Source organism: Arvicola amphibius, chromosome 2, assembly GCF_903992535.2.
Source record: "Arvicola amphibius chromosome 2, mArvAmp1.2, whole genome shotgun sequence".
In the NCBI taxonomy this organism is placed as follows: domain Eukaryota; kingdom Metazoa; phylum Chordata; class Mammalia; order Rodentia; family Cricetidae; genus Arvicola; species Arvicola amphibius.
The window spans coordinates 131,698,756-131,723,193 of NC_052048.2; the positions used below are offsets into that span (position 1 = coordinate 131,698,756).

General features: G+C 49.9%; 2 protein-coding genes across 3 annotated transcripts in view; both read right to left on the reverse strand.

Annotated features, from left to right (window-relative positions):
* Nucleotides 1-1,463: 1,463 nt before the first annotated feature.
* On the reverse strand, nt 1,464-9,174 carry Tmem214 (transmembrane protein 214). Its single transcript, XM_038320582.1, has 17 exons — nt 8,958-9,174; nt 7,944-8,143; nt 7,377-7,527; nt 7,053-7,187; nt 6,759-6,841; nt 6,279-6,384; nt 6,113-6,194; nt 5,733-5,834; nt 5,233-5,374; nt 4,803-4,894; nt 4,510-4,558; nt 4,220-4,333; nt 3,900-4,017; nt 3,085-3,181; nt 2,753-2,921; nt 2,468-2,613; nt 1,464-2,278 (listed from the first exon to the last, which is right to left on the reverse strand). The coding sequence occupies exons 1-17, from the start codon at nt 9,106-9,108 to the stop codon at nt 2,152-2,154; spliced, it is 2,064 nt and encodes a 687-aa protein (XP_038176510.1). The 5' UTR covers nt 9,109-9,174; the 3' UTR covers nt 1,464-2,151.
* A 6,117-nt stretch (nt 9,175-15,291) lies between these two features.
* The window catches only part of Mapre3 (microtubule associated protein RP/EB family member 3), a 53,311-nt gene continuing 44,164 nt past the window's right edge, over nt 15,292-24,438 (reverse strand). Inside the window, exons 2-7 of one of the 2 annotated variants that reach the window (XM_038320146.1) lie at nt 19,469-19,596; nt 18,708-18,853; nt 17,985-18,141; nt 16,630-16,784; nt 16,371-16,523; nt 15,292-16,210 (exon numbers count right to left, since the gene is read on the reverse strand). In XM_038320146.1, coding sequence (XP_038176074.1) covers nt 16,142-16,210; nt 16,371-16,523; nt 16,630-16,784; nt 17,985-18,141; nt 18,708-18,853; nt 19,469-19,589 — 801 coding nt within the window. In that variant the 5' untranslated portion in view covers nt 19,590-19,596 and the 3' untranslated portion in view covers nt 15,292-16,141. Of the gene's footprint in view, nt 16,211-16,370; nt 16,524-16,629; nt 16,785-17,939; nt 18,142-18,707; nt 18,854-19,468; nt 19,597-24,438 lie in introns of both variants that reach the window. The other variant, XM_038320145.1, reaches the window with a different exon arrangement.

Sequence of the window (24,438 nt, forward strand, 5' to 3'; positions counted from 1 at the left end):
TGAGAACGGATTGACACAAGCTGCAGGTGTGGGCTCAGGGACATTGTCAGGCAGAGACTACGTTGCCCTCATCTAAAACAAAAGCTGAAGACTTGAAACTACCAAAGGAAGGTAGACTCCTGAGAACAGAAAAGCTGTCTAGAAATGACTCATAGATTTCCACATTCGCGTAGGAACTGCTAACAGCAAGACAGACACACTCATTCAAATTGCCCTTCAGTGTCATGGCCTGTTACTTGTTGAACTTCAGTTGCATGAGGCTGACTAAAGTGTCACCCCTCTCCCACCTCCGGTCACTGCTGTCTGCACCACTGGAACAGGCGGGCTTCACACTGGTCTAATTGACCAGCTCAGCTTGGACTTCTATTTGACAGCTTTGTAAAAAATGAAACATCTGCCTTTACCTTAACGATGCGCAAGTGATCCTTGACTACAGCCAGAAAGAACACTGTACTATATAGTCTTGGGGTGGGGGAATCTTTTGACTAAGAGTCACTTTCCCCAATAGGCTTGTAAAGCCAAGGAAGGCTGGTTTCAGTGTCCCCAAGAGAGGCAGTGGCAATGCCAACTGATCCAAGTTGAAGAAAAATGCTGCATTTAAGGATTTTTTTTTTTTTTTGAGACAGGGTTTCTTTGTAGCTCTAGCTGTTCTGGAACTCATTTTGTAGATCAGGCTGGTCTTGAACTCACAGAAATCTGCCTGCCTCTGTCTCCCAAGTATTGAGATTAAAGGTGTGCACCTGACACATTTAAGGATTTTAACACCAGAAAATATGAACTCAAGTTAAATCACTACAGAGTAGAAGCCAACAGTGAATCATGACATGCTCAAGGATGCTGAACTGAAACACAAAACACCAGGCTAGCATTCTCTAACTCTGCTTGAGACAGTATAGTATCTTGTCTTGTGCTGTGGCCGTTCCAGGCCGTCAAAAGTCCTCTCCAAATCATGAAATAGGGTTGATTTGTTTGTGGCTGATGGACAAGAACAAACAGTGCAAGTTGAGGGACACTTGGACCATTGTTGGACACTCTGACCTAGCAGGCCACATTTGGTCCTTGGACAGGACTTTTTCTCACTGGGAACAATGGTCACTACCAGTAAGTAAGCCAGTAAGGAGCAGACAAGCTGTGGCTGTTTACTTCCTAAAATAAGTAGCAAACGCCAGGGGTTATGGTGCATAAACCAGTCTCATAAAACAAACCAATTAATAAATAAGGACTGGGAGACCTCCCAGCTCTGCCTGTCTCCCCAATCACATGGAGGAAATTTCTGGATAGGAACATTGACAAGTCAGACAAAATCAGCAGAGCCAACTGAATCCTGTCTCGTGGTGACAGAGATGGCCTTTTTTTCTAGAAGATGCTCAATCATCAGTGCTATACCCAGGGCAGAGGCCCAAGACTGCTGTTCTGTCCCCAACCACGGGAATCCCCACATGAAGATGCGAAGAAAGGAAAGCTAGAAATCCACTCTGTCCTTTATTCTACCCAGGAGCCATCCGCTGACTCTTTGGCAGGCTGAGGTAAGGGCGCTGCTCTCCAGGTGGGTGGTGCTGCGGACAGCTCTTGCTGAGGCGTGAGAGAGACCCCGTCACTGAGGGGAACAGCACTGGGAAGCCAGGACGCTGACAGAGCAGGGCCTCAGTGGTCTCAGAAGGCTTGCTTGTTCTGGGTGATTTGAGGTAACAGGCATGTCCACTGATGGCTACCCAGGCTGCTGGCGGAGGTGACGCTGCTGTCCCAGCACTGGTGCTGGCCCTTCTGAAGTCCTTTCCCTTTTCCTGCTGTGGCTTAAGTTATGACTAGGAATGAGGAAAGGAGGCTATGTCCCTTCTTTGGAGGTGGGTTGTGGGGCTTAAGTGATGAGATGGAGGAACAGAGAGGGGTGAGAGACACAGAGCAAGGCTACCAGCCCAAAGGAGGCCGGGAGCTGCTGTGCAACTGGGCCTGACACCTAGCAGACCTGTGAGCGGGAGGCTGAGAAACTCTGGCCAGTGCCCTGATGATGGGAGAAGTGAGACAGAGACACCTGGCCCCTCGTCTAGGAGACAGAACTCAGGCACCAGGTGAAGAGAAAGCTGCCTTCTCTACCCTCCAGCAGTCTCTGATAGCTGCCACTACAGAAACCAGTGGTCAGGCAAGCAGGGACTATTGCTGGGATATCATGGCGAGTGCCCAGTCCAAGAAAGCTACTGTGACGTCCTGTAGGCAGAGCCATGTCCATCGGGCAGCTTCACTGAACTCTGTCTTAATGCAGTCCCAGGTCACTTCTCCTCTATGAGAAAAGCAGAACATTTGAGAGGGCTGGGTGTCACATGTGGGACTGTGTCACTTCAAAGGGGTGCAGCTTGAACCCATAATTTCCATCCCAGAGCGGCTGTAACAAAAATGAATGGTGTACCCTTGTCCCCAGGGTCAGAAGTGGGTCACCAGGAACCTGTAGAGTCTGGAGTAGAGGTCTTACCTGCAGGCTTCATGGCAGTACTCCTGGGCTTGGGCCAGGGCCACAAGCAGCAGATGCCACATGGGCAGCAGCACACTGTGGTGGAAGAGCAGCAACAGCTCCTTTAAGGAGTGGAAGAGCTGCTGCAGGGCCTCAGGGAGCTGGACCTGCAGAGGACCAAGGAGAGTGGTTGGAATAAGATACCCAGGGCAATGAGATTCTGCTCGTGCTGGATTGCTCCCTCCTAAGAACTCTATCTCTGGGGGGATGGGTCTTTTTCTGACTCCTGATCTCCAGCTTACTTACCCTCTGCAAGAAGCCAGTGAAGCTGTCACCTAAACAGGCAAGGTAGGAGGCACAGTGGGCAGAAAGGAACCTGACTGTGGCATTGGTGTATGTCCAGGCTAGTTGTAAACCGGGCTGAACCACCGCAATCAGGTGGGAGCTATAGAGTGCCAATGTTTCCTGCAGCCAGCTGTGGAGAAATCGGAGGACAGAGTCATATCCTTAGCTTCACCAGACCAACTTGCTCACCAAAGGAAGGACAAAAAAGGAGGACAGGAATAGTTTAAGACTTCCCACTGTCCATGCCTGCCCTGACCACCGGCACCACCCTGCCTTCCTTGGTAGGAGCTCACTTGTAGCTTTGCAGGCTGGAGGAGTAGAGCTTGGCACACACTTGCTGGCCAACAGGCAGGAAACCAGAGGATCGAAGCAACCGGCCTGTGAGGGAGGCTGCAAAGGGAGCGTCTGGTGAGCTGGGAGAGCAGGGGCAGGGTTGGAAGACAGACATTCCAGGTCCTGGGGCAGGCACAGGGAGGCAGTGGGACAGTTTCGTGTGCTCTCGAGTCTAACTAGACAGGTTTGGAGGGAGATTTGCAGGCCAGATTTGAATAACTTCTGCTGGGTCAAGAATAGGAAGAATGGGCCATTGGTGGAGTTTTGGACTGAGAGGTTAGAAGACCTCAGGCTTGAGTATCTGCCTTTTACTAGGCTGTGATCTTTCTTCCTTTTTAAAATTACCTTTAGTGATTTAGTGCATGCATGTGGATATGGCACAGCATGTCCGTGAGGTCAGGATTTGTGCTGACTTCCACCATGTGTACCATGGAGATGGAACTCAGACTGTCATACGTGGCAGCAAGTACGTGTGATCACTTAGTTATCTTTCTGTTTCTACCAGCTATGCTCTTAATCTGAGACTAAATCTTTCTTCTTCCTCAGGAGTTAAAAGGAGAAAAACGTGTTTAGGAGCTGTGGATTTGTAAACATGTCTCTTCTGCAGAGTATCGTCCAACCTGAAGGGAATATCCACCCTGAATACAACACTGAGGTCAAAGTGCTTGTACTGCGGCCCTGAGAACTCACCAGGACAAGGTGGGCTCTGGAGATGCGACACATAGCTCTGTGCCCACCACCATATTCTCTTCCTAGACGACCAACCACTACTTACCCTGGAAGGAGCTGTGTGACCGAAAGTCATGGCATAGGAATCCTATTGCAAAGACCAGAAGCAACAGGAAGAGCCGGGCCCAGGGCGGCCGAGGACCCCGTGCCTGTTGCAACAAGCCCTGGCAGCAGAGAGAGAGGACAGTGGTCAGAGGTGGAAGGCCTGGTTTCTGTTTCTAAGTGCAAGCCCCAAGCTAGGCCTACACAGAGACTTGAGGTAGAGGGGATCCACAGACAGGTGGGACGGGGATGTGACCCAAGCCCAACCCAGGTGTGTCAAGACAGATGCAGGGCTATATGGACTGGGAAGGCTGGGCACCACACCTTGCAGGCTATATCACAGCTGATGACATGTTCATTGCTGCTACTGCCCTTCTTTAGCAGTTCCTGGTTGGCAAGCCTGAAGGACTGAATGGTCTCTTGCAAAGACTTCCGAGCCTACAGAATACCAAGAGATGAGATGAGAGTGTGAGTCTTGGCCTGCAACAGCATCTTGTGCCGAAACCTTGCTTAATGCTCAGCGTCGAAGGCACAGAAAAGGGAGGGCAGAGGTCAAGGGGCGCCAAACAAGAACCCAGACAACCCTGGTCTCCCACATCCTCTCAGCTCCTCACCTTCTTGGGAATCTGCTCCCAGGACTTGAGCAAGTGTTCCAGCAGCAGGCTGTGGAGGAGCAAGCTCCCGTCAGTCAGCACCCCACTGGGCCTGCCTCCCCTCTCTGCCACCAAGACCCTGGGCTCTGAGTCCTGAAAGACCCCACCCACAGTAGTTCTTTAAGGCCACCAGCTGTGGGAGCCTGGAGAGGAGTGAGCGGTGTTTCTGGTATGACACGCCAGCCCTAGTCTGGAAGCATACACTAGGAGGCTTCTCTGTGTAGATCAGAGCAGGTGACCCCGCCCCCACCTGCCTGGACTGTGACAGGTGCTTGGGGTACAGCTGTCTCCAGACGCTGGTGCTGAGGGGGTCCGTAGTCAGGCACTGGGTCAGGCTGCCCAGGAGCTGCACAGAACAAGAGAGAGGATGATGATGAAAAGGAGGGCGCTGGGGCTTCTGGTAACAACACATCTATCATGAAGGTTGAGAGATCCTGTCAAGACCCCTGAGAAGGTGAGACGCTGTCACGGGGTAGGTGTGGTTCCTGAGCTGCAGCCTTAGCTCACAGATCTTGTCTACGAGTGACAGTCCACCAGTGACCACCCTCCCACCTCTCAGGCCCATACTTGCACGGCAAAACACAAGTGCGGGGTGCAGTGGCTGTGGAGTGAGCTGCAGAACCAGGGAACATCCACGGATGAGGCTAAGTGCAGCTGCGCTCTGGGCAGGGGAGGACTGCTCACCTCTTTCTTCATTTCAGCAGGACAGTTAGGGGTGGCTCTGGACAGGAACGAAGGGAAGTAGGTGTGCAGGGTAGATTCTGGCTTTGCTCCAAACGCCAGCACCTTCAGTCGGGGGAAGAGCTGGCACAGCTGCTCCTGCAGGCTAGGGGAGGAGGGCCAGGATCAGGCTGTAAATGGAACTGTGACACTTGAGCTCATCCCTGGCCTGAAGGGAGAGTCACTTAGTGTCTTGGGATGGTTCTGAGTCTTTGTACACAGAAGCACCTTGCAAAGTTTGTCTCCCTAAGTACTGTCCGATGTTACATTAAAAAAAAACTGTCGCATTCAAAGACATATATAATTTCTGGGCTTCACAGACCCCTTGAAACCTCCTGTGGAACTTTCCAGTTGTGAATCTAGGGCTTTGGGGGGGGGAGGGGGAAAGGGTATGGAAATGCACTGTGGTGTCTCAACTTTGCACTGGGAACTCTCCCTGTACGCATGCTTCAAAGCAGTCCTACCTGGGGGTTAGGGAGTTGTTGGGCATATAGGCAAAGTCTAGAAGTGGGAAGAAGTCCTTGGGGCCAATCATGCCAAAGCCTTTGGTGAGGTTGGGATGCATCCTAGAGAAAGGAGAAGCAGGCTTGTTGGAAAGTACTCTGGTGCTCCAGTCATGAACTTGGCTAAGCCAGTGTCCAGGGAGAAGGGCATAAACTCTACCCCATCCCCAGCCCTCAATGGCTCCCTCCCTTTCCTTCCTCACCATCACACTTGGAGGTGGGAGGAGCTGGTCCTGAGTTTCCTCGCATCTATGGAGACCAGGATCATGGCATCCCATTGTGCCGAAACAGCCTCTTGTGGACACCCTGGGCCTTCCCCTCGCTGTCCCCCCATTACTCACAGGAGCAGCCGGTCCAGGTATGCGATGGCAAAGGGAGACAAAGACTTGATGCCCAGCACAGGCAGCATGATCCCCAGCCACACTGTAAAGTCAAAAGTTAGCAAGTCTCAGGCTCATGCACAGGGGCATCAGAGAAGAGACCAATCCATCCTTCTCTGTCTGTTACCTTTCAGTCCCTCGGTGAGGTTAGCAAAACCTGCTTGCCCCAAGGCCCACATGATGGTCAGGCACTTTGCTGGTCGGCTCTGGTGGGACCTCAGAAGTTCTAGGAACTGAGGAGATGGGTAGAAGGGGCAGGTTATAGGCTAGCACACCTGAACTACAGATCCCAGTGGGAAGACAGGTATAGGTGGGAAGGGTGCCAAGAACAGTGGAACCCTATGGCAGTGTGGCACAGTGAGCCCAGTGATGCTCATCGCACTGGCTGAACAGTTCTAGGAAGGCTATGGCACCTCTCTATGGTCCAGCCATTCCATAATACCAACAGAGTATTCCATAATGCCAACCTTATCCAACAGAGACACACAGTAAATGCTAGTGAATTATGTGTTACTCCCTCCCACAACCAAACTAACAATGTAGGGAAACTACATTGTTAGTTTCCCTAGTCCTACCCCTGGTATCCCCAGTACCACCCAAGGCTCACCTTGCCCAGGTCTGAGGTGACAATCTTGGGCTTGTCCTTCAGAATGGCTTGAATACAGATGCGGTATCCATGTAGCGACTCCCCTAGAGAGACGTATGCTCTCATATAACTTGGCACCCCAAACTTTTTTTTTCCCAGCTGTGATCTCAAGCCCTATCTCCTCCTCCCTTCTCTCCCAGAAACGTCTTAGGAGATTAGGACATTTCTTGTTGGGAAGGGAACGGATGACTACGTCAACAGCAAGAAAAAAAAGGGTAAGCTCTCAAGACGGTCACCTTTCATGGACATTCCTACCTGGTGTCTTATCCAACTCTTGCAGCATGGTGAACAGACAGTGATCAAAGAAGAGCTCCAGAGACCCTGCAGCTTTGGTCAGCAGCCCTCGGATGATCCCACGCAGCTCTCGGTTCACGAGGCTGTAGGGATAATCTGGGGCCATCGGCCTCTGTGAGAGCTAGGACAGGTTGCCCCTGCACCCAGGCTGGCTTTCTCTTCCCCAAGAAGACCCCGCCACTTGCACAGCCACATGTCCGAGTCAGGACAGTGGAGGTACTGGGCTCTCAGGAACATTCACCCTTTCAGAATGTCCTTATCTGAGCTGAGGGGTGGGGGACTAACCATGCGGATACTGGCTCAGGGTGGGCTCGCTCCGGGGACTCTGGAGTTTGTAGTTGAGATAGCTGGCCAGGTCCTTCAGCCACACAGAGGGGTTCCCAGTGAACACGCTCTGGCTCTTGTCCAGTTCCTTCTGCAGAGCTGCCACATCCAGCTGTCAAGGAGAGACTTCTCAGGTGAGTGAACAGGAGCAGGCAAGGCGAATAGGGGCAGGTCGGTGGTGGCTGAAGGAGACTTGTGTATGTAGACGCTACGACTTTGCCACACCCATATCCTAAGTAAGTGCAGGGCAGGACAGCTAAGAATGCTGGTCTCAACGCCATACACCTGTAGGCCCTTCACACGTTCGAGGGCGAGAACAGAGGACCCAAGCCAGCCATTCCATCACCTCCATCTTGTTTTTGGGTTTCTATCACTCTTCTTGCCTAAGGTTCTTATGAACATCCTACTTCCTTCCTATTCGACGAGCAAACATTCTGTCCCTTGGCGTTCCATCTTTGCTGGAACTGCTCTCGTCCGGCAGTCCTATCTTCCACATCTTCTCTGCACCCTACGCCTAAGCACACTTACAGCTCTCAGTGCATCCTCCAGGCTTCGGAATAGGCCCTGCTTCTGGTTTTGGCTGTTGACAGCTGCCACCTTCTTTGGCTGTTTCTTGGCTGCTGGCTTCTTAGGCTCCGCAGCAGGAGGTGGAACTTGCTCTTTATTCTGTCCCTTCACGACTTTCACAAAGCCACGCTCATAAAGAGTGCTCGTGGTCTGGATTGGCGCTGGAATGATGACAGGCAGAAAACAGCAGGCCACCCTTAAGACCCCAGGGCTTATGGCACAGTGGTCCCTTCTCTGCAGGGGCACCTAAGTCATTTACTGTGAGATGCTGTCCCCAGCTCCTCCCTTGGGAGCTTTAGAAGCACAGCAAAGAGCCCTCGTGGTGGCTGATTTCAGTCCCCACCAGCAGGTCCCTGGCTCTTCCAGTTCTTTATTAGATAAAGCAAAGCACGTGGGAGTTCAGCCAGTCTCGGGTACAGAGGGTGGGCTGCAAGGGCTCTCGCTGCTAGTCTCTGAGGGTGGAATTTTCCCAGCATGGTTCCCACTCCCAGTTCTTGCTGGTTCTGAAAGACAGCTCTATACTCAACAAGTGGCAAGCTTTCTCCCCTTCTCCGGAGACTATGGGGTAAGTGACACAGAGATTAACTTCTGGTCGGAGTGTATTTCGGGTCATTCCTACCAGTCCTGGGCTCGGCATCCACCCCTCCCAGATACGCTGGTTACTTTAGAAGGAGCACTGTGTGGGATCCCCAATGCCTCTGTCCAGTCACTCAGACACCTGGCCAACGAGGGCCGGGACAGCTGAAAGTGCTGTGTGCAAAGGCCTGAACAGATGGAGATCGGAATTCCAGTCTCTTCCGACTCGAGAGTCGGCTTCGCTGGGCCTCCGCTTCCTGACCAGTGCGGTGGGGATGGCCACCTCTCCCGGCACTTCAGGCGGGGTGGCCGGGGTCCCGCGGATCCGCTCCCGGCTTCCGCAGCTGCTCCGCCGCGCCCCTGCCCCACAGGCCCAGGTGGGCGGCGGCGGGTACTCACAGCTCAGGTCGTATTTCCACACTCCGTTCGCCTCTCCCAGCGCTCGGCGATCACCGCCGCCGCCGCCTCCTCGTCCACCGCCGCTTGCTCCAGGTCGCCGGCCCTTCTTCACCACCTCCCAGCCCCCGGGGCCCGCTGCCTTGGCCGACATGACTTCGGCTCCACCACCTACTGGCTTTCCAGTCCGCACGGCCTTCCCCGGGTGCCACGTCCTCGCTGCCGCCGTCGCAAAGCAGCCTGGGACTCGTAGTCCGTCCGCGCCACCGCGCGGCGGGTCTGGGGAGTGGCGGCGGCAGCCAGGCCCCGCCCCCGCGGCTCAAAAATGACTACTCTGCACCTGCGGCCAGGGCCTGCTTGGAAATGGGACTAGTCCCGTTTTTTCTTGTTCTGTCTTCCCTCCTTCTCTTCATCCTCCTTCTTTGGATTTTTCGAGACAGGCTTTCTCTGTGCAGCTCTGGTTGTCCTGGAACTCGCGTTGTAGCCCAGGCTGGTTTCAAACTAACAGAGAGATCCACCTGCCTCTACCTCCCGAGTGCTGGGATTGAAGGCAGTACAGTTCAACTGTGGGATGAATGAAGCCCTAGGAGGACGAGGGCAGTGTTCCTGAAACAGGTGGCAGTTGAGATGGCTCCTAGGAAGGGAGAATCTTCATTGGTTGCAGATCACAGCCAGTGGAGAGACTACTTCACCCGTATGGCTTTATTAATTTAGACAAAGGTCTAGGGTGGTAAAAAATGACAGTGCTTGATAAGAATGGAAAAGAACCTTCTTTTTCTCCATCCATCCATCATCTATCTATCTATCTATCTATCTATCTATCTATCTATCTATCTATCTATCATCTATCTGTCTGTCTGTCTGTCTGTCTCTGTCTCTCTCTCTCTCTCTCTCTCTCTCTCTCTCTCTCTCTCTCTCTCTCTCTCTCTATCATTTATTTCGTATACAGCTTTCTGCCTTCATGTATATCTGCAGGCCAGAAGAGGGCACCAAGATCTCATTACAGATGGTTGTGAGCCACGGTGTGGTTGCTGAGAATTGAACTCAGGACCTCTGGAAGAACAGCCAGTGCTCTTAACCACTGAGCCATCTCTCCAGCCCTGGAAAAGGATCTTGGTTGCCAAATCTGGACTTTATTCTCTAGACCTTAAAAAACAATGGCTAGGTGACATGATCCTTACAAAAACTGAGCATGGGGCTGTGTGAAGGATGGGTCACAGAGGGGGAGGCAGTGAGGGATGACCAACCCCTGCAGCCTCCTTCTGGGCTCCTCCATCCCCGTCAGGCCTGAGCGTGGCTGACTGTCTCAGGGAGCTCCAAGATGAAATGTCTTTGAGCTGATCACCAATCTGTTAACTTCTCAGGTCACTGCTCGCCTCTACTCAGACACCAACAATGCTCCTTTTGTTCCATCACTGATGTCACATGTATGGTCACAGAAGAGGCCCTGTTTTGTGATGAGAAACACTTGGTTTTCCCACTACAGCTCCAGGTGATCTAATGCCCTCTTCTGGCACCAGAGAGCACACACATATACACACACGTACATATTGAATTCTAGTCCAAGATTTCTATCACCTCAAGCAAGTCTCATTGTGCATGGTCTAGGTCAATGGTTCCCAACCTTCCTAAAGCTGTGGTATTTGGATATAGTTCCTCATGTTGTGGCGACCCCCAACCATAAAATTATTTTTGTTGCTACTTTGTAGTTGTAATTTTGCTGTTATAAATCATAATGTAAATATATGTGTTTTCTGATGGTCTTAGGTGATGGTAGTATTCAGGCATTTGTACTGGCCTGATCTTGGGTATACATCCTCAGCTGTAGCTACTAAGAGCCCCTCCTGTGCACATTCACTACGTTCCCCTTTAAAAGGGCTCTGCCCACCGTCCATCTCTCTCTCTCTTCCCTTCTGCTCCTGTCCCAGAGGCCAGTCTCTCTCTCCTCCCCTCCCTTTTTCCCCATTCACTTTCCCCCAATAAAAAAACCTCTCCACCTGAGCTCTGTTGCATGGTGTCTTTCCCTCTCATGCTGCTTTTTTAAAATTACAGCAGGCAATCCCTGTAAAAGGGGTCCTGACCCCACAGGTTGAGAACTGCTGCTCTCAGAGAGTCCCAAGGGGCTGGCATTCACTTCAGAATTCTTGGGCTTCCAAGGCCTTGGCTACTATGGCTCTTCGACAAACATGCTTCAGGAGTGTGGGTCCGTGTGGACAGCATGGAATTGTTCCTGAGTTCTTCCTCCTGTGACATCTTGCTCTGCAGAACAACCTGCTCAGGGGCTGGGGCATAAGATGGGTACTTGGGTATTGCTCTGGTTTTTACCCCCAGTATACACACATGCACACACAGATACAAATAATAAAGAAAAAGGAACCACGTAGACACGGCTGTCTTCTGGGCCCCAGGCTTGTTTACTGCACGGCTGCTGTGAGGTATGAGCACTTTGACAAGCAGTTGAGGGTTATCATGTAGACATTCCTTAGCCAAGTATACCCCATCACTCCACAGCCACTCTCTGGGCTGCCCATCTTACAGCCATAGCTGCAGGCTTTCTCCTTCCTCCTGAGGGCCCCCTGTTGTGAGACCATTCCAGATCCTAGCTGGAGTAACTGTCTTGCAGCAAGCTACCGTTTGGTGGGTCTATGTGCCAGACTGCAGCAAGACAGGCCATCCTTGATTTCATTCTTTACTTCAGCTGGACGGTGTTTGTTGGAACTGGCTCAGTTACTGGCAAGGACAAGGACTGAGTACGTGTAAACACAGTTATTTTATTGTCTAGTTTTGTCTGAGCCTTATGCTGTCTGAGCTTTAGTCACCTTTGGTGTCTTAGCATCAAGCAGTACTCTGAGCCCATGTTTGCATCAGCTCTGCTCTAGACATAAGAACTGTACAAAACTGATCAGTAGGGTGCTGTGGAGTAATCCTTTTGTACATGGTGAAGGTGTTTTGCTCTCATTGGTTTTAATAAAGAGCCAAATGTCAAATAGCTAGGCAGAAAGAAGTTAGGTAGGAGAGTCAGACTGGGAGAACATTGGGAAGAAGGAGGGCAGAGTCACTAGAAGATGCAGAGAAAACAGAAGATGAATATGCCATGTTGAGAAAAGGTATCACCATATATGGTAGAGCGTAGATAAGAAATATGGTTAAGTTGAAAAAGCTAGTTAGCAATAAGCCTAAGCTATTGACTGAGCATTTATAATAAATAATATCTCTGTGTGATTATTTGGGAAGACTAGGTAAAAATGCCCAAAGCAGTGTAGAATCAAAAACTTCCTAAAGCATGAGGCTAGGGCTCTCAGGGAATTGAGGGGGGAAAAGACAGCTGGCAGCATGCCATGAGCAAAATAATGCAGTGGTTTAAGGTTTTGGACATGCAGACAGAAAAGATTACAGATATGCAGTAAAGACAGATCCAGATGGGAAAAACCTCTAAATGGGTTACAGTTTACAAATGTACATAGGTTTGGGAGAGAAAAGAGAAAGAGTATAGACGGTCCTAGAAAAAAAATTAAAAATAATAAACTCTTTAAAGAAACAGTAAAGTAATATAAAGGAAAAAGGCCATGTAAAGATGAAAAATACAAAGGGAATCTGGATTCTGTATGTTACTATGCTGTCTTAAATTTTTTGATTGCTGAACAAGCAATAGTTGCTAAGAGACACTGGCTTGTGCTGGATTAATCTAACCTATGTATTTTAAAATGTCTTGACTTCAAAGTGGAGATCAAAAGGCATGTTGCTTTGTGGAAGGGGTTATGCTTTTGTTCCCATAGAAAATGAAAGGCTATGGATTTGTTCAGGGTTAAAGAAGATCATGTTTGATGGAGGAAGACCCCCTGAAAATCTTGAATATAGACATAAAGAAATAAACCTAGAAAAACTATGACATACAATATATATTTTACTTACTCAAACATAAAATAAAAATTATCTTTGGCTAACTTGTGTACAACACACAGTCTATACTTGTATTAGTGCAGCTATATATGTTACCTTTGAAAGTTTATGTATTTTCAGAGCAAGGGAACCAGATACCAATAAAAATGAATGGCTCAGGTGAACCAGCATCTCAGAATGCCTCTATTGTAATTTCTTCAGAGTTATGCATCCAGAACAACTTCAAGGCTGCTGGCTGAGATGGTCTACCCTTATAGACTCCTCCAGCCAAGATTTAACCATTATCCTGATATCCTCAAGGCTCCCCCCCCCCAAATGCCGGGATAATAGGAAGCACTCTAGAGAAAACAATGCCCACATTCCCAAAAGATGGGTTATGGATGTTTGTCATCATTTAAGGGGAGTTGGTTACAAGTTGTGTTTGGTCATAGTCAGGAATAAAGCTAAACAAAAGAGTTAAATCAAAGATCTCTTTCCAAAAAGGGGGGAATATAATACAGACATGATGAAATAAAAAGGTAGATTATTAAATCCACTTTAATCCAAAAAGCAACTATTAATCTTAAATATTTTACATTGGTATGGATTTTGGTTTATTGATACAAATTTAAAGTTATTTTTGTTACACTGTATGTGTGTTTTTAATCCTGTTTGGGTTTATGTGTTTATGCAGCTCATTAAAAATGTAATGTATAATTAAGAAATACAGATTTGTAGTCATCTATAGTAATCAAACTTGTAGTCTTATTAAGTATATTTTCAAGGTTAAACAGATATATTTAGATAGATAGATGATCTTCAAATACTTCAAAAACCTAAAGAGTATAACATTTAAAATGTTTTAATAATATAAGGCTTTTCTTGACAGTGAGACACATCTGCTCCTGAAAGCACCAATTTACTTCAGAAAAGATGATGGACATCGAAGAAGCTCCGCATGGAGTTTGCGGCTAGCCACTGTGCAAAGAAACTGTCCTTGCCCCAATTGCTGAGAGTATGCTGTCCAAACTGGACCAGCAGGATGCAAAATAGAGTGACTGCTAAACTCTGACAAGGTAGGACAATCCATCAAAATTCCTTGTTTCTCAGAAATGTCTGTCAGATATACTAGGCCTGTATGTTAAAGATGGATATGCGAACATTACAGAGGAACTTTGGGTGACTGTCCAGGCAGCCAGATGTCTCTGCCATTAGGTAATATTATATCCTTCAATGGTCTTTAATGGAGTTAAAGACTAAATAGTTAGACTTAGTTTTCCTTAGTTATGATAAAAATAAATTAGGCATAAAACTTTAGACTCACAAAGATAAGATAGATAATAGAGTATTTTCTCTAAATTTGCCAAATACAAATGGACTGGATAGTGCAACTGAAATTCTTGTGTATTAAAGCCTTCTTTTTTAATTAGACAAAAAGGGGGAAATGCTGAAGAATAATCCTTTTGTATACTGTGAAGATGTTTTGCTCTCTCTTTTTTTGAGACAGGGTTTATTTGGAGTTTTTGGAGCCAGTCCTGGATCTAGATCTTGTAGACCAGGCTGGCCTTGAACTCACTGAAATCTGCCTGCCTCTACCTCCCAATTGCTGGGATTAAAGGCATGTGTCACCAAATAAAGAACCAACTGTTCAATAAATAGGCAGGAAGAGGTTAGGTGGGAGAGTCAGACTGAGAGAACACTGGGAAGAAGGAGGACAGAGTCACCAGCAGACACTGAGGAAACAGGAGATGAACATGCTGTGCTGAAAAAAGGTACCACCACGTGGTAGAGCATAGATAAGAAATATGGGTTAATTTAAGCTGAAAGAACTAGCTAGTAACAAGTCTAAGCTATCGGCCAAGCATTTATAATTAATAGTAAGTCTCTGTATGGTTATTTTGGGAGCTGGTGGTCCTGACGAAAACCTCTGCTTACATAGGGGTGTGTGTAGAAGGTGTTTTTGTCATCCACTGGCCTGTAAGCTGTCCCTAATAAACTCATGTTACTCATCAAGATAATGTGATAATAATAATAATAATAATAATAATAATAATAATAATAACAACAGTAATACTATATCCCTAATAACACTATATCCCTAATAAACTCATGTTACTCATCAAGATAATGTGAGTATAATAATAACAATAATAATAATAATAATAATAAATAACAACCACGAGTAACTCATGCTACTCATCAACCTGATCAAGTCATTTTCAGGCCTATTGGTGCCAACCCATTCTAGGAGGCAATCTTACATCTCCCTGAAAAAGTCACATAAAACCTGACTCAAGAGCAGTTAGCAGCCTTGGGAGTTAGGTGTAGGTCAGAGCCCAGTGACGGTGGTGGCTCTGATAAGGTGAGCTGTGCTGCATGGCTGTCCCTCAGGAGAGAGGAGGACAGAGGGATGTGCCCTGATATCTGGCTGTAGCTCGGTTGAGGGAAACATGGCAAGGACTTTTACCACACAAATTTATTTAAATAAAAGTGAACACATATGCAGGCTAGTGCCCAGGGGGCAAAGATGGGGAGGTGGGAGAATGAGGGACAGACAGAAAATGGGGACCAGGCAGAGTCTGTGTGGTATAACCAGGCTGCAGGAGGGAGTGGCTAGGAAGCCTTGGGGCAGTGCTGGGCATCGGTGCTGAGGCGGGGCCTTGGGTGGGTGAGCCCAGTGCCAGAAGGTCATTTCTATCCCTCGCATGCTCCCTTCTCTCTCCCTGATCCCTGGACTCACAGCACTGCCTCCTCAGCCCCCTACCCCCTTCCTCATACCAGCCTTTCCCTCAACTACCGAGAGAGAAGTCAAAAGACAAAATAAATAAGAATTGGTGAGTCCTGCCCAGTCTTGGCTATAGGGAAGGGGAGCCAAGCCAGGAAGACTGCCCCAGCCCTGCTGTCAGCCCTGGAGAGGAGCAGTAAAGTGCAAGGACAACCAGTAAGTAAAAATATACCAATGCCTTTGTCAAATATACAGCTGCTGGCTGTCGGGGAGCAGGGAGCTGGCTGGTGGGTGACGGCAGCACCCTGGAAAGTGTTGGCCAACACAGCATGGAGACAACGGAAATAAATAGGAGTGGGGAGTGGACAGGGGTCCTGGATGTCCCCGGGCCAGTGCCACTTGAGGGACTAGACAGAGCCTCATCCTCTTACCAGCCCCAACCTCCCGAACCCCACTTGCCCAGCTCCCCAGTGCTGCGGCACTGACACAAAGCACCCAGCTGGCTGGCTGTAGGAAAGGACTTATAATGTGGGGTGGGCATGGGGGGCAGGGAAGCCACAGTCAGCCAGGGTTGGCGCCGCCCTCAGTACTCGTCCTGGTCTTCCTGTTGGTGTTCTTCAATTTCATCATCCTCAGGGGGTGCAAATCCCTCCTGGAGAGGAGGAGAGAGAAAAGGTGAGCCAGCTGGCCAAGCTGAGGGCTCAGGTTCCACACACAGTCTAGAGACAAGGGCCAAGTGGCCCCGGGTTCAGAGGTCTAGCCTGCTTTCCAATCTTGGTAGACTAGTGGGAGGGGGTGAGGAGAGGGCTCACCTCAGTGGCGTAGAGGATGCCGATGATGCCAGAGATGACAGGGCTGTTTTCGCTTTCGTGTTCCTGGCAGATCAGCTCGATGTCACGCAATTTGCTGAAATAGAAGTCTCGTTCTTTCTCCAGCCCATCCACCGTCAGCTTCAAGTCCAGCAGCTGCTTAGGCAGGAAGAAGTATTTATGCCAGATGTTCCTGCCTCTGACGCTTCTGCCTGCCTTCCTCCTGTCCCCAGCATCAACTCCCCTTTCCTATCCCACTCACCTGTTGGTTGAGCTCAAGAATCTGGGCATCAGCCTCATGACCACCATTTCGGGCTGATGGGGGATTCTTCCGAAGGATGCAGGGTGGGGCCACATTGCTGAGTCGGCCAGAGGTCTGCATGTTCTTGGGGCCTGTGGGGGACGTCCTCTGCGGAACTGTCCAGACGACAAGAGTCAGATGGCGCGGCACAGCCCATGAGAACCCAGTATGAGGACCATGCAACAGACAGGCACTCTCCCCCAGGAAGAGCAGCTACATCTAGGCCTCAAGCCTCAGCCACATGTGACACTACAGCCATTGGACAGCCCTTTGGCAAGCCTGGGAGCGTGAGTGCCACAGGAAGCTAAAGGAAAGGTGATCTGGGTACTGGGACCTGAGGAGAGCTGGCCTGAGAGTAGGATGCAGGACACTGGGATGGTGAACTTGATGAAGTGGAGCTGGTTGGCTCTGTACTGACAGATGAGACCCAAGAGAGCAGCTGATGCAGTCTGTCCCAGCAGAAGCCAAAGCCACCCTCAGTGAATCTCATCAGCCCACCCCTCCAGCTCCCTTTCAGTTTGGGCTCTGTTTCCCCCTGCTGGGCTGGACTGGTATCGCACAGTGGTGGAGGACGCAGGCTCCTCCCTAGCACAGCCTGCATGCTGTGGCTACTTGCTCTTAGCAACTGGCACCTCCCTAGACAGCGGCTGCTTCTAGTGCAAAGCAAGCAGTTGGGTGGGCCAGGCCCAGGCAGCACAGCAGCGCAAACGGAGGAGGTGGCTCTGCTATGACGGGTCAGATGCGGCTGGGAGCTGCTCCCCTCTTTCTTGCCACACACTTGCTGTCGCCACAGGCCTCATTGCTTCTTTCGCTGCTCCTAGCAGCCCAGCAAGGTTTCATTTCTGGAAAGGAATCTCTGGGCTATGGGATTTTTGGAACCTGCTTTCGGGTATCCAGTGGGCAGGGATACACAAGGGGCTTGGGTCCGGGCTCTGGGAGCTCAGCCTGATGGCTCTGGACAGTGGAGCCAGGCCCCATCCAGCTTGAGGCAAACAAGCTAGCTCATGTTATTTGACAAAGCGTCCTGGGTCTCAGCAAGCTGCTACCATACCTGGTGCAGGTGGCTCCCCTCTCAGGACAACATTTGGAGCCCTCTCACCCCAAAATGGGACTCCCCATCTAGGTAAGCAGCAGGTGATGTCATCTGAACTCCGTGATAACAGTCTCCTCCAGGCTGGCAGGGCTGGGCCGGTAACCCAGGGGGCACTCCTGGCTGGATAGCCCTGCCGGCCCAGCCCCCCAAACTCCCTCCACCAGCTTGGGCATGTTACCTGCTGTGCCAATGAGTTTCTTGGATTTGTTGAAGATCTGATCACCTGGGTTAGGAGGAGGCGCTACGTCCTGGCCCTGCCGCGCCAGCAGAGGGTTATAGTCCTTCCCGTCATAGTTTGCGTCAAAGAATTTCTTAAACCATTGAATAAACTCAAAATTATCTTGGAACTTTCCTTTCACTAGTTTCTCTACAGGAATGATCTGAAATAGACCACAGAAGCACATCATTTTAGGCAGCTGCTGTGGAGGACGGCCTTCCACTGTGAGCACAGGAAAGCCAGCCCCTAGGCCACAGCATCGTCTACCTTCTCCATCTGCACCCCCTCCCATGGCACCAGAGTGGACAAGCAGGCTGGCAGGCCCCACCAGGGAGGAATTCAGGGACATTCCTTTCCTATAGGCACAGGAAAAATTGTGTGGGAGGTGACCCTGCTGCCCGCAGGTGAACTGGAGGCTCAGGGTCCATACGGGCGGCATAGCCAGCTGGTATGTTGTGGGCCTCTGAAGAGATATGGCAGCGGTCATACTTGGAGTCTTAACATCTAGAGTGGGTGGGCCCACGAGGAGAAAGGGAAGGAGGTGTTTCAGTGGGGTCTGGGCGGGTGCATTCACTGTGACTTGAGTTGGGTGGACAGCATTCCTTTTGGGGTTCGGGGTACAAAGGCATGTGGTGGAATGAACCGAGTAGCCCTGTCACCCTGGCTGGTGGGTCACCTTCTTCCCCAGGGCTACACCGCTCCTCATGGGCCCCGGGGACAGACACCTACTTTATCAACACCCATCTTCTTGAAGGCCGCTTGCAGCACCTTGAAGTTGTGGATGTATTCATGTTCAAGTTTGGCCTGAAACTTGACCTTCCTCAAGTGTACACAGCCAGGGAAGAGCATGTCCATGAACTGGCAGTAGGCTGCCCCTGTGAGGAGGCATGGCTGATGAAGGGGCCTCCCCCACCCCCCGGGCCCCTGCTGCTGTACTCCCCAAAGCCTGGTCCCTCTTCCTTTGTCCTGCAGCTAGGGCTTGTCCATCTGGGATGTTAGATATGGTTAAATTCCCCTTGGCTTTACAAGAACATCCATGATTACCAGTTATGTAATCATGTGGTGACGCTAAGGATTGAACCCAGGGCCCTGAAAATATGGGACAGGCACTGTACCACTGAGCTACCTGCCCAGCCCCCATACTGATCCAAACCATGAACTGGTGCCATTCCAAGCACTTCAGTATGTAGGCCAGCCCTACAGCCACCTGACAGAGACAGGGGATGGCTCTGACTGGATGCGAAAACTGGCACCTACAAGGGCTGCAGCAGAGAACAGCGCTGGACTCAGAGCGGCTCCATGGGACCCCCGTGCTGTTAAATGGTGGCTTCCCTGTCTGTCGGGGCTCTCGTCTCCCAGGAATGCCCCACCTGCTCTCCACTTTTGCAGCCTCAGTTTCCTGATTCCGACTCTAAGTAGCACGTGCTCTCCCTGCTCTTTGTCTTCATGTTAGTTACAGTCACGTGAGCCTTTACCCCCTTTCCACCTACCTGAACAGAGCTGTTCGATCTTGGTATAGTTGAGGTGCAGGGAGTCATTGACCCACGCGAGCATATCATGGCGACTCAGATTCTCGCTGGTCACAGATGTGGAGTACACATTGACGGCCATACCCCAGCTGTAGAGAAAGAAGAGATGATGGCTTTGAGCTCTCCCCAGCCTGGTTGAGCCCTGGGGATACAAGGAACATTCTCTTTACACCAGTCTTGCAATTCCCATAGAGAATGAATGGGCTTAGGTTTCTTCCTTAGACATGTTTACTAGTGTCTCTTATACCTAGGCTCTCTCCAGGAGCTGGTGAATGATACAAAGTTAACTAAGTTTCTACCTTCAGGAAACAGGCAAACCTCAGCACAGAGAGGTGAGCAGTTGATGAACACATGAAGTTCAAGGATGGCAAAAAATAAAAAATAAAAGGTGAATATGTGTGTGTGTGTGCATGTGTGTATATGTGTATGTGTGTGTGTGTGTGTGTCTGTGTGTGTGTGCACGCTCTCTCTCTCTTTGGCTTGTCAGGGTTGTGAAGACTCAGAGCAGAGATGGGAAGAGGAGGGATTTTCTGGGCAGACCAAGTAATGGGGTGAAGGGGCCCAATAGCCCGAGAACTGGCAAGAACAAAGGCATCACTCATTTCAAGAGCTCTGAGTTGCTAAGCAGGCCTGGGGCATAGGTTTCTATGTTGAGGCATGATGCAGTGAGATTAGCAGGGACAGATCTGGAAGGATTTTGTTTACCCCTGGGGAAATTCTATTTAGTCAACTGGAAGTCACTGGAAGGTTTTAACAGACAGTAACCTGATCAGATTTCTGTTCTAGAGCCAACTAGCCATCGCTTCTCCTCTGCCTCTGCATCCCCATTCCTGTGGCCAGTGGTCGGCTAGATGACCCACCCAAAGGCAACTAAGTCCCATTTGTCCACAACTGTCTCATAAAACATCTTCGGTATGTACAACTGCAGAGACTATAAACACCAGCCCCGAATCAGTCTTGTTATAAACCTGTGAGGTCTGCCAGCCCACCAACCCTCTCTTCTGCCATCTTCCAGTATGCCTCATACCTCAGCTCCCCTCCTCAATGGTCCAGGCTCTTCCCTCCCTCTGAGTTTTCTCATAGTTTCTGGCAGCCACAGCTACCGGGTACCTCCCACAAAGCCTTCCGGCCACCAGCCCTTCTCCCACATCCATTCCAACACCCCTGAATTTATTTAACAGCAGGCCTGGACACCCACATCCCAACTTCAAGCCAACAGTGGTAAATAAAGCGCCCAGGCATGTGTTTGCGTCACAAACTTGAACTGTTTTGCAGTGGCAATGTTGGAAACATCAGTGCTCGGTGTTCACAGGCCAGGGTGCTTTGCACAGACCGCTGAGGATTTCTGAAGGTTTATTTTGCCACTCTGGGCCAAAATGTTCCCCACTCCTACAGATGGTGCTGAGTAGAGGCATTCAGGCCAATCCAGGAGGCAGGCATGAGCCCCTTGCTACCCACCACCCCGAACAGAAGTCAGGAATCAGCTGTGCATGGTCGTTGCAAAGAAAAGCGGGAACAATTTCTTATACCTTGGTCTTTATTAGAAATGGAGAAACAAGCGAGATAAAAGCACTATGTGCCCTAAGAACTGAAGAGCACTTATTTCTGGAATAAAAAGTATGTTTCCAGGCCTTTTTGTTAGTTCATTTGTTTTCTGAGACAGGGTTTCTCTGTATAGCCCTGACTGTACTGGAACTAGCTCTATTGACCAGGTTGGCCTCAAACTCATAGAAATCCACCTGCCTCTGCCTCCCAAGTGTTGGGATAAAAGGCCATCATCCCTGGCTATTTTTCTAGATTTAACATGCAGTGTCTTTGTTAAGGAAGACAATATGGCCCCAACTCCTAGTACCCTGCAGGCAGCCATCCCTTCCCACAAGTACCCCCAACTTGATACGCAGAGATGTACAAGGACTATCATTTCTAATGAGATGGTGTCCACATAGCCCAGTGCTGAGAGACCAGGGATGACATGTTGTGAACCACTGGGGGAGTAAATGAATGGACTTCAGGACTGGGGACAGATTGCCAAAGGCAGGCTGAGGAGAGAGCTACCTCTGGCTCCTAGCCGGAAGAATTTGGAGGTAAGGCAGAGAGACAGGGTCTGTTTAAGGAGTAGCACAAATGGTAGAAAAGGGGTCCCACTAAAATATTTCCAGAGCTAGAGCTGTAGCTCAGTTGGTGTGGTGTCTAGCACACATGAAGCCCTGGGTTTGATCTGCATGAAAAACCAGAGGTGGTAGCACATGCCATGGTACCATCCTCCTCCACATCAACCTGCAGACACACTCTTGATGGGCTAGACCTAGCTAGACCTGCTCGATCCCAACCAGACTTTGATCAAGCCGCTCACGATAGGCCAGGCAGATGAGACAAATCCGGCTGTAGAACAGGGCTCACTCAGCTTTGTCTGGATGCCTTGTCCCTGGCCCTCACCACCGCTGTCTAATGGAGACTATGACATGCATCTTTAACTTAAATGAACCTTTCCTTCAGCATAAAAACCACTAAAGAAAAATCCTGTTATTTACTCCTAGTTCTTCCTCTGTTTCAAAATAAGCCCTTTCCTTCACTGTCTGGGGCAAAGGGAGACCAAGTGAGGCTCAAAAGCCAAGAAAAACAAAAATTATCATCTTGGGACTTTCTAAGGACTCAGGATCTGGCAATTTCAAAGGTTTCCCAGGATAATTTTGACTGAGTCTGAGCCTGCTGCCCTGTGCCTGACCCTCAAACTCACCATTAGTCATGTTTCTATGCCTGGCTCCCCCCCCCCCCCCCCCGGGCAGGAAGGGCCTGGAAACATAGTCTGCCACTCAGGGAAACTGCTGAAGTTATGGGTGATACCTTTCACACCCTTTCTCAGTGTTTGCTGTCACTCTCTGACTTGGATCCCCAGCTCCACTCCTTGGGTCTGGTACCAGCATCCTCCACAGAGAATTTCACTATGGGACCCTATGGCATCCTGGGCAAAGCTAACAGTGGCGTCCTTGCACTCGCAAACGCATCATTGTGTCTGCCCTACTACTTGACTGAGCTCCTCAGGGCCAGGCTGTCTGTTTTACCTCTGGATTCCCTGATACCACTTGGTGAGCAGTAATGGCCTAACCACATTGGTGGAAGGCAGAGGCTGGAGTCAAGGCTTCTGAGCCTCTAGGGAGTCCTCCGAAGTACAAGCAGGGTGGTGAACAGCGTGGATGGATCCTAAGCCTTTCGAGAGGCAGCATGGGCAAGAGTCAAGGATGACATTTTATCTCATATGTTATGGACTGGGGGAGTTGAAAACCTGCCCCGTGCTCAGGGAGATAAACAGTCGAATCAAATGTCCCATGTTTCAGGAGATAAACAGTCGAATCAAATGTCCCACGTTTCAGGAGATAAACAGTCGAATCAAATGTCCCATGTTTCAGGAGATAAACAGTCGAATCAAATGTCCCATGTTTCAGGAGATAAACAGTCGAATCAAACACCACAATGCGTGGCAAAACAAAATCACGACAGGCAGTCAAGGAAGACATGCAATTCAGAGAGAGGTGGACCAAACGGGTCCGCACATGAGGGTGGTCAGGTCTGGGTGTGTCTGCTGGGCTGGGTGCAGTGGGCTCACATTGTTCTGGTAGCTGTGAAAATGAGCCTCTCCCATATGGACTCTTTTCTCCAGGCGGCCCCTGAGCTCTAGTCCGCTGACACTCTGGGGGGGGGCAGGCCTAAAAGGGTCTAGGCTTGTGGGGTGGTTCTTGTTCTTTGTTTTGCCCTGAGAATTCTTGAGTCAAATAAGGGATTTTATTCTGTGTAATGGGTAAGACTTTCGAAGGCTGATCATTCACATAAGCAGAGGCAATGGTCCTATACTTCACTCTACAGTCTATGACTTTCAAAAGGGTTTTTAGCCTGAGGGAGGCCTTCCTGAGCTTCTATGGAACCAGACCTGCTGAAGGTCCACTCCATGCATTCCAGAGGCTCCACACTAGGAGAAGCCAAGCATGTGTGTGCATGTATCTCTGTGTGTGTTTGAACTATATATGCATACTGTCTCTCCATCTACCCATCTACCCACCTGTCAGTGTGTCCATCCATCCATCCATCCATCCATCCATCTATCTATCTATCTATCATACATTTTTTTTAAATCCCAGGTGATCCTGCTGTAAGGCAGGTCTGAGAACCACAGCCATCATCTTGGCAATGGCATAGGCTGGGACAACAGGATTTGTTTATTTTTGCCACCTCTCTTGAGGGAAAATGTTAGCCCCCTCCTCCTTGGTATCAAGAAAAATCTCTAGTTTCATTAGAGTTTAGACTACAACTGCTCTCAGGAGTCACCAGGAGCTACGTGACTACTTGTGTCCAGGTCTCCTCCTTGTCCAGAAACCTCCCATTCTGTCAGTGCCCCGTGACAGGGGGGAACATTTCCCATGCTTCTCAGCATCTGAATCCAGGGTCCTCGAGAGGCAATGGTGCTTAGAAGGAGAGGGTTGAAAAAAACAGCACAATACAAAATATCAACAACAACACCCCAGCTCCTTTAAGGGCCAAGTAACCAATCACGCAACCTCCCATCACTGGCCTTTGTGAGAGAGCAGCCAATACCAGAACCAGAGTGGTTCTTGCAGGCGGGGTGCTCTCTGCTCTGGTTGGGTCCATCTTGGGTCAGGGGGACTCATCTGATGGGTTCTGTGGAGATCTTCTACACACCTCCTGTAGTGTCATGAAGAAGCCAGCCTTTTGGCCCCTTGTTAGGCTTGGGGATGGGGGAGATGGGTGCCCTCTTTCAGTTTTCCTGCCCTGAGTCTGGCCCTGTGCATGGAAACAGACATGCCAGCAGGTGGCACCCAGGTCCTTCCTTGCACTGTCTCTCCCAGTCAGAGCCTTCTCCCTAATAGCTTGGATCTGAGCTTCCCTTTCCCCAAAGAAGGCCAAGTCCCCCCCCCCCC

Bases quoted from the DNA above. Each gene is read 5' to 3' on its own strand.
- Tmem214 (XM_038320582.1), bottom strand. From the start codon at position 9,108: ATGTCGGCCAAGGCAGCGGGCCCCGGGGGCTGGGAGGTGGTGAAGAAG. The intron at 7,528-7,943 runs GTAAGTGTGCTT...TCTCCTTGACAG, and splicing joins TGGAGGATGCACTGAGAGCT to CTGGATGTGGCAGCTCTGCA. The intron at 2,279-2,467 runs GTAAGACCTCTA...CTTTTCTCATAG, and splicing joins TACTGCCATGAAGCCTGCAG to AGGAGAAGTGACCTGGGACT.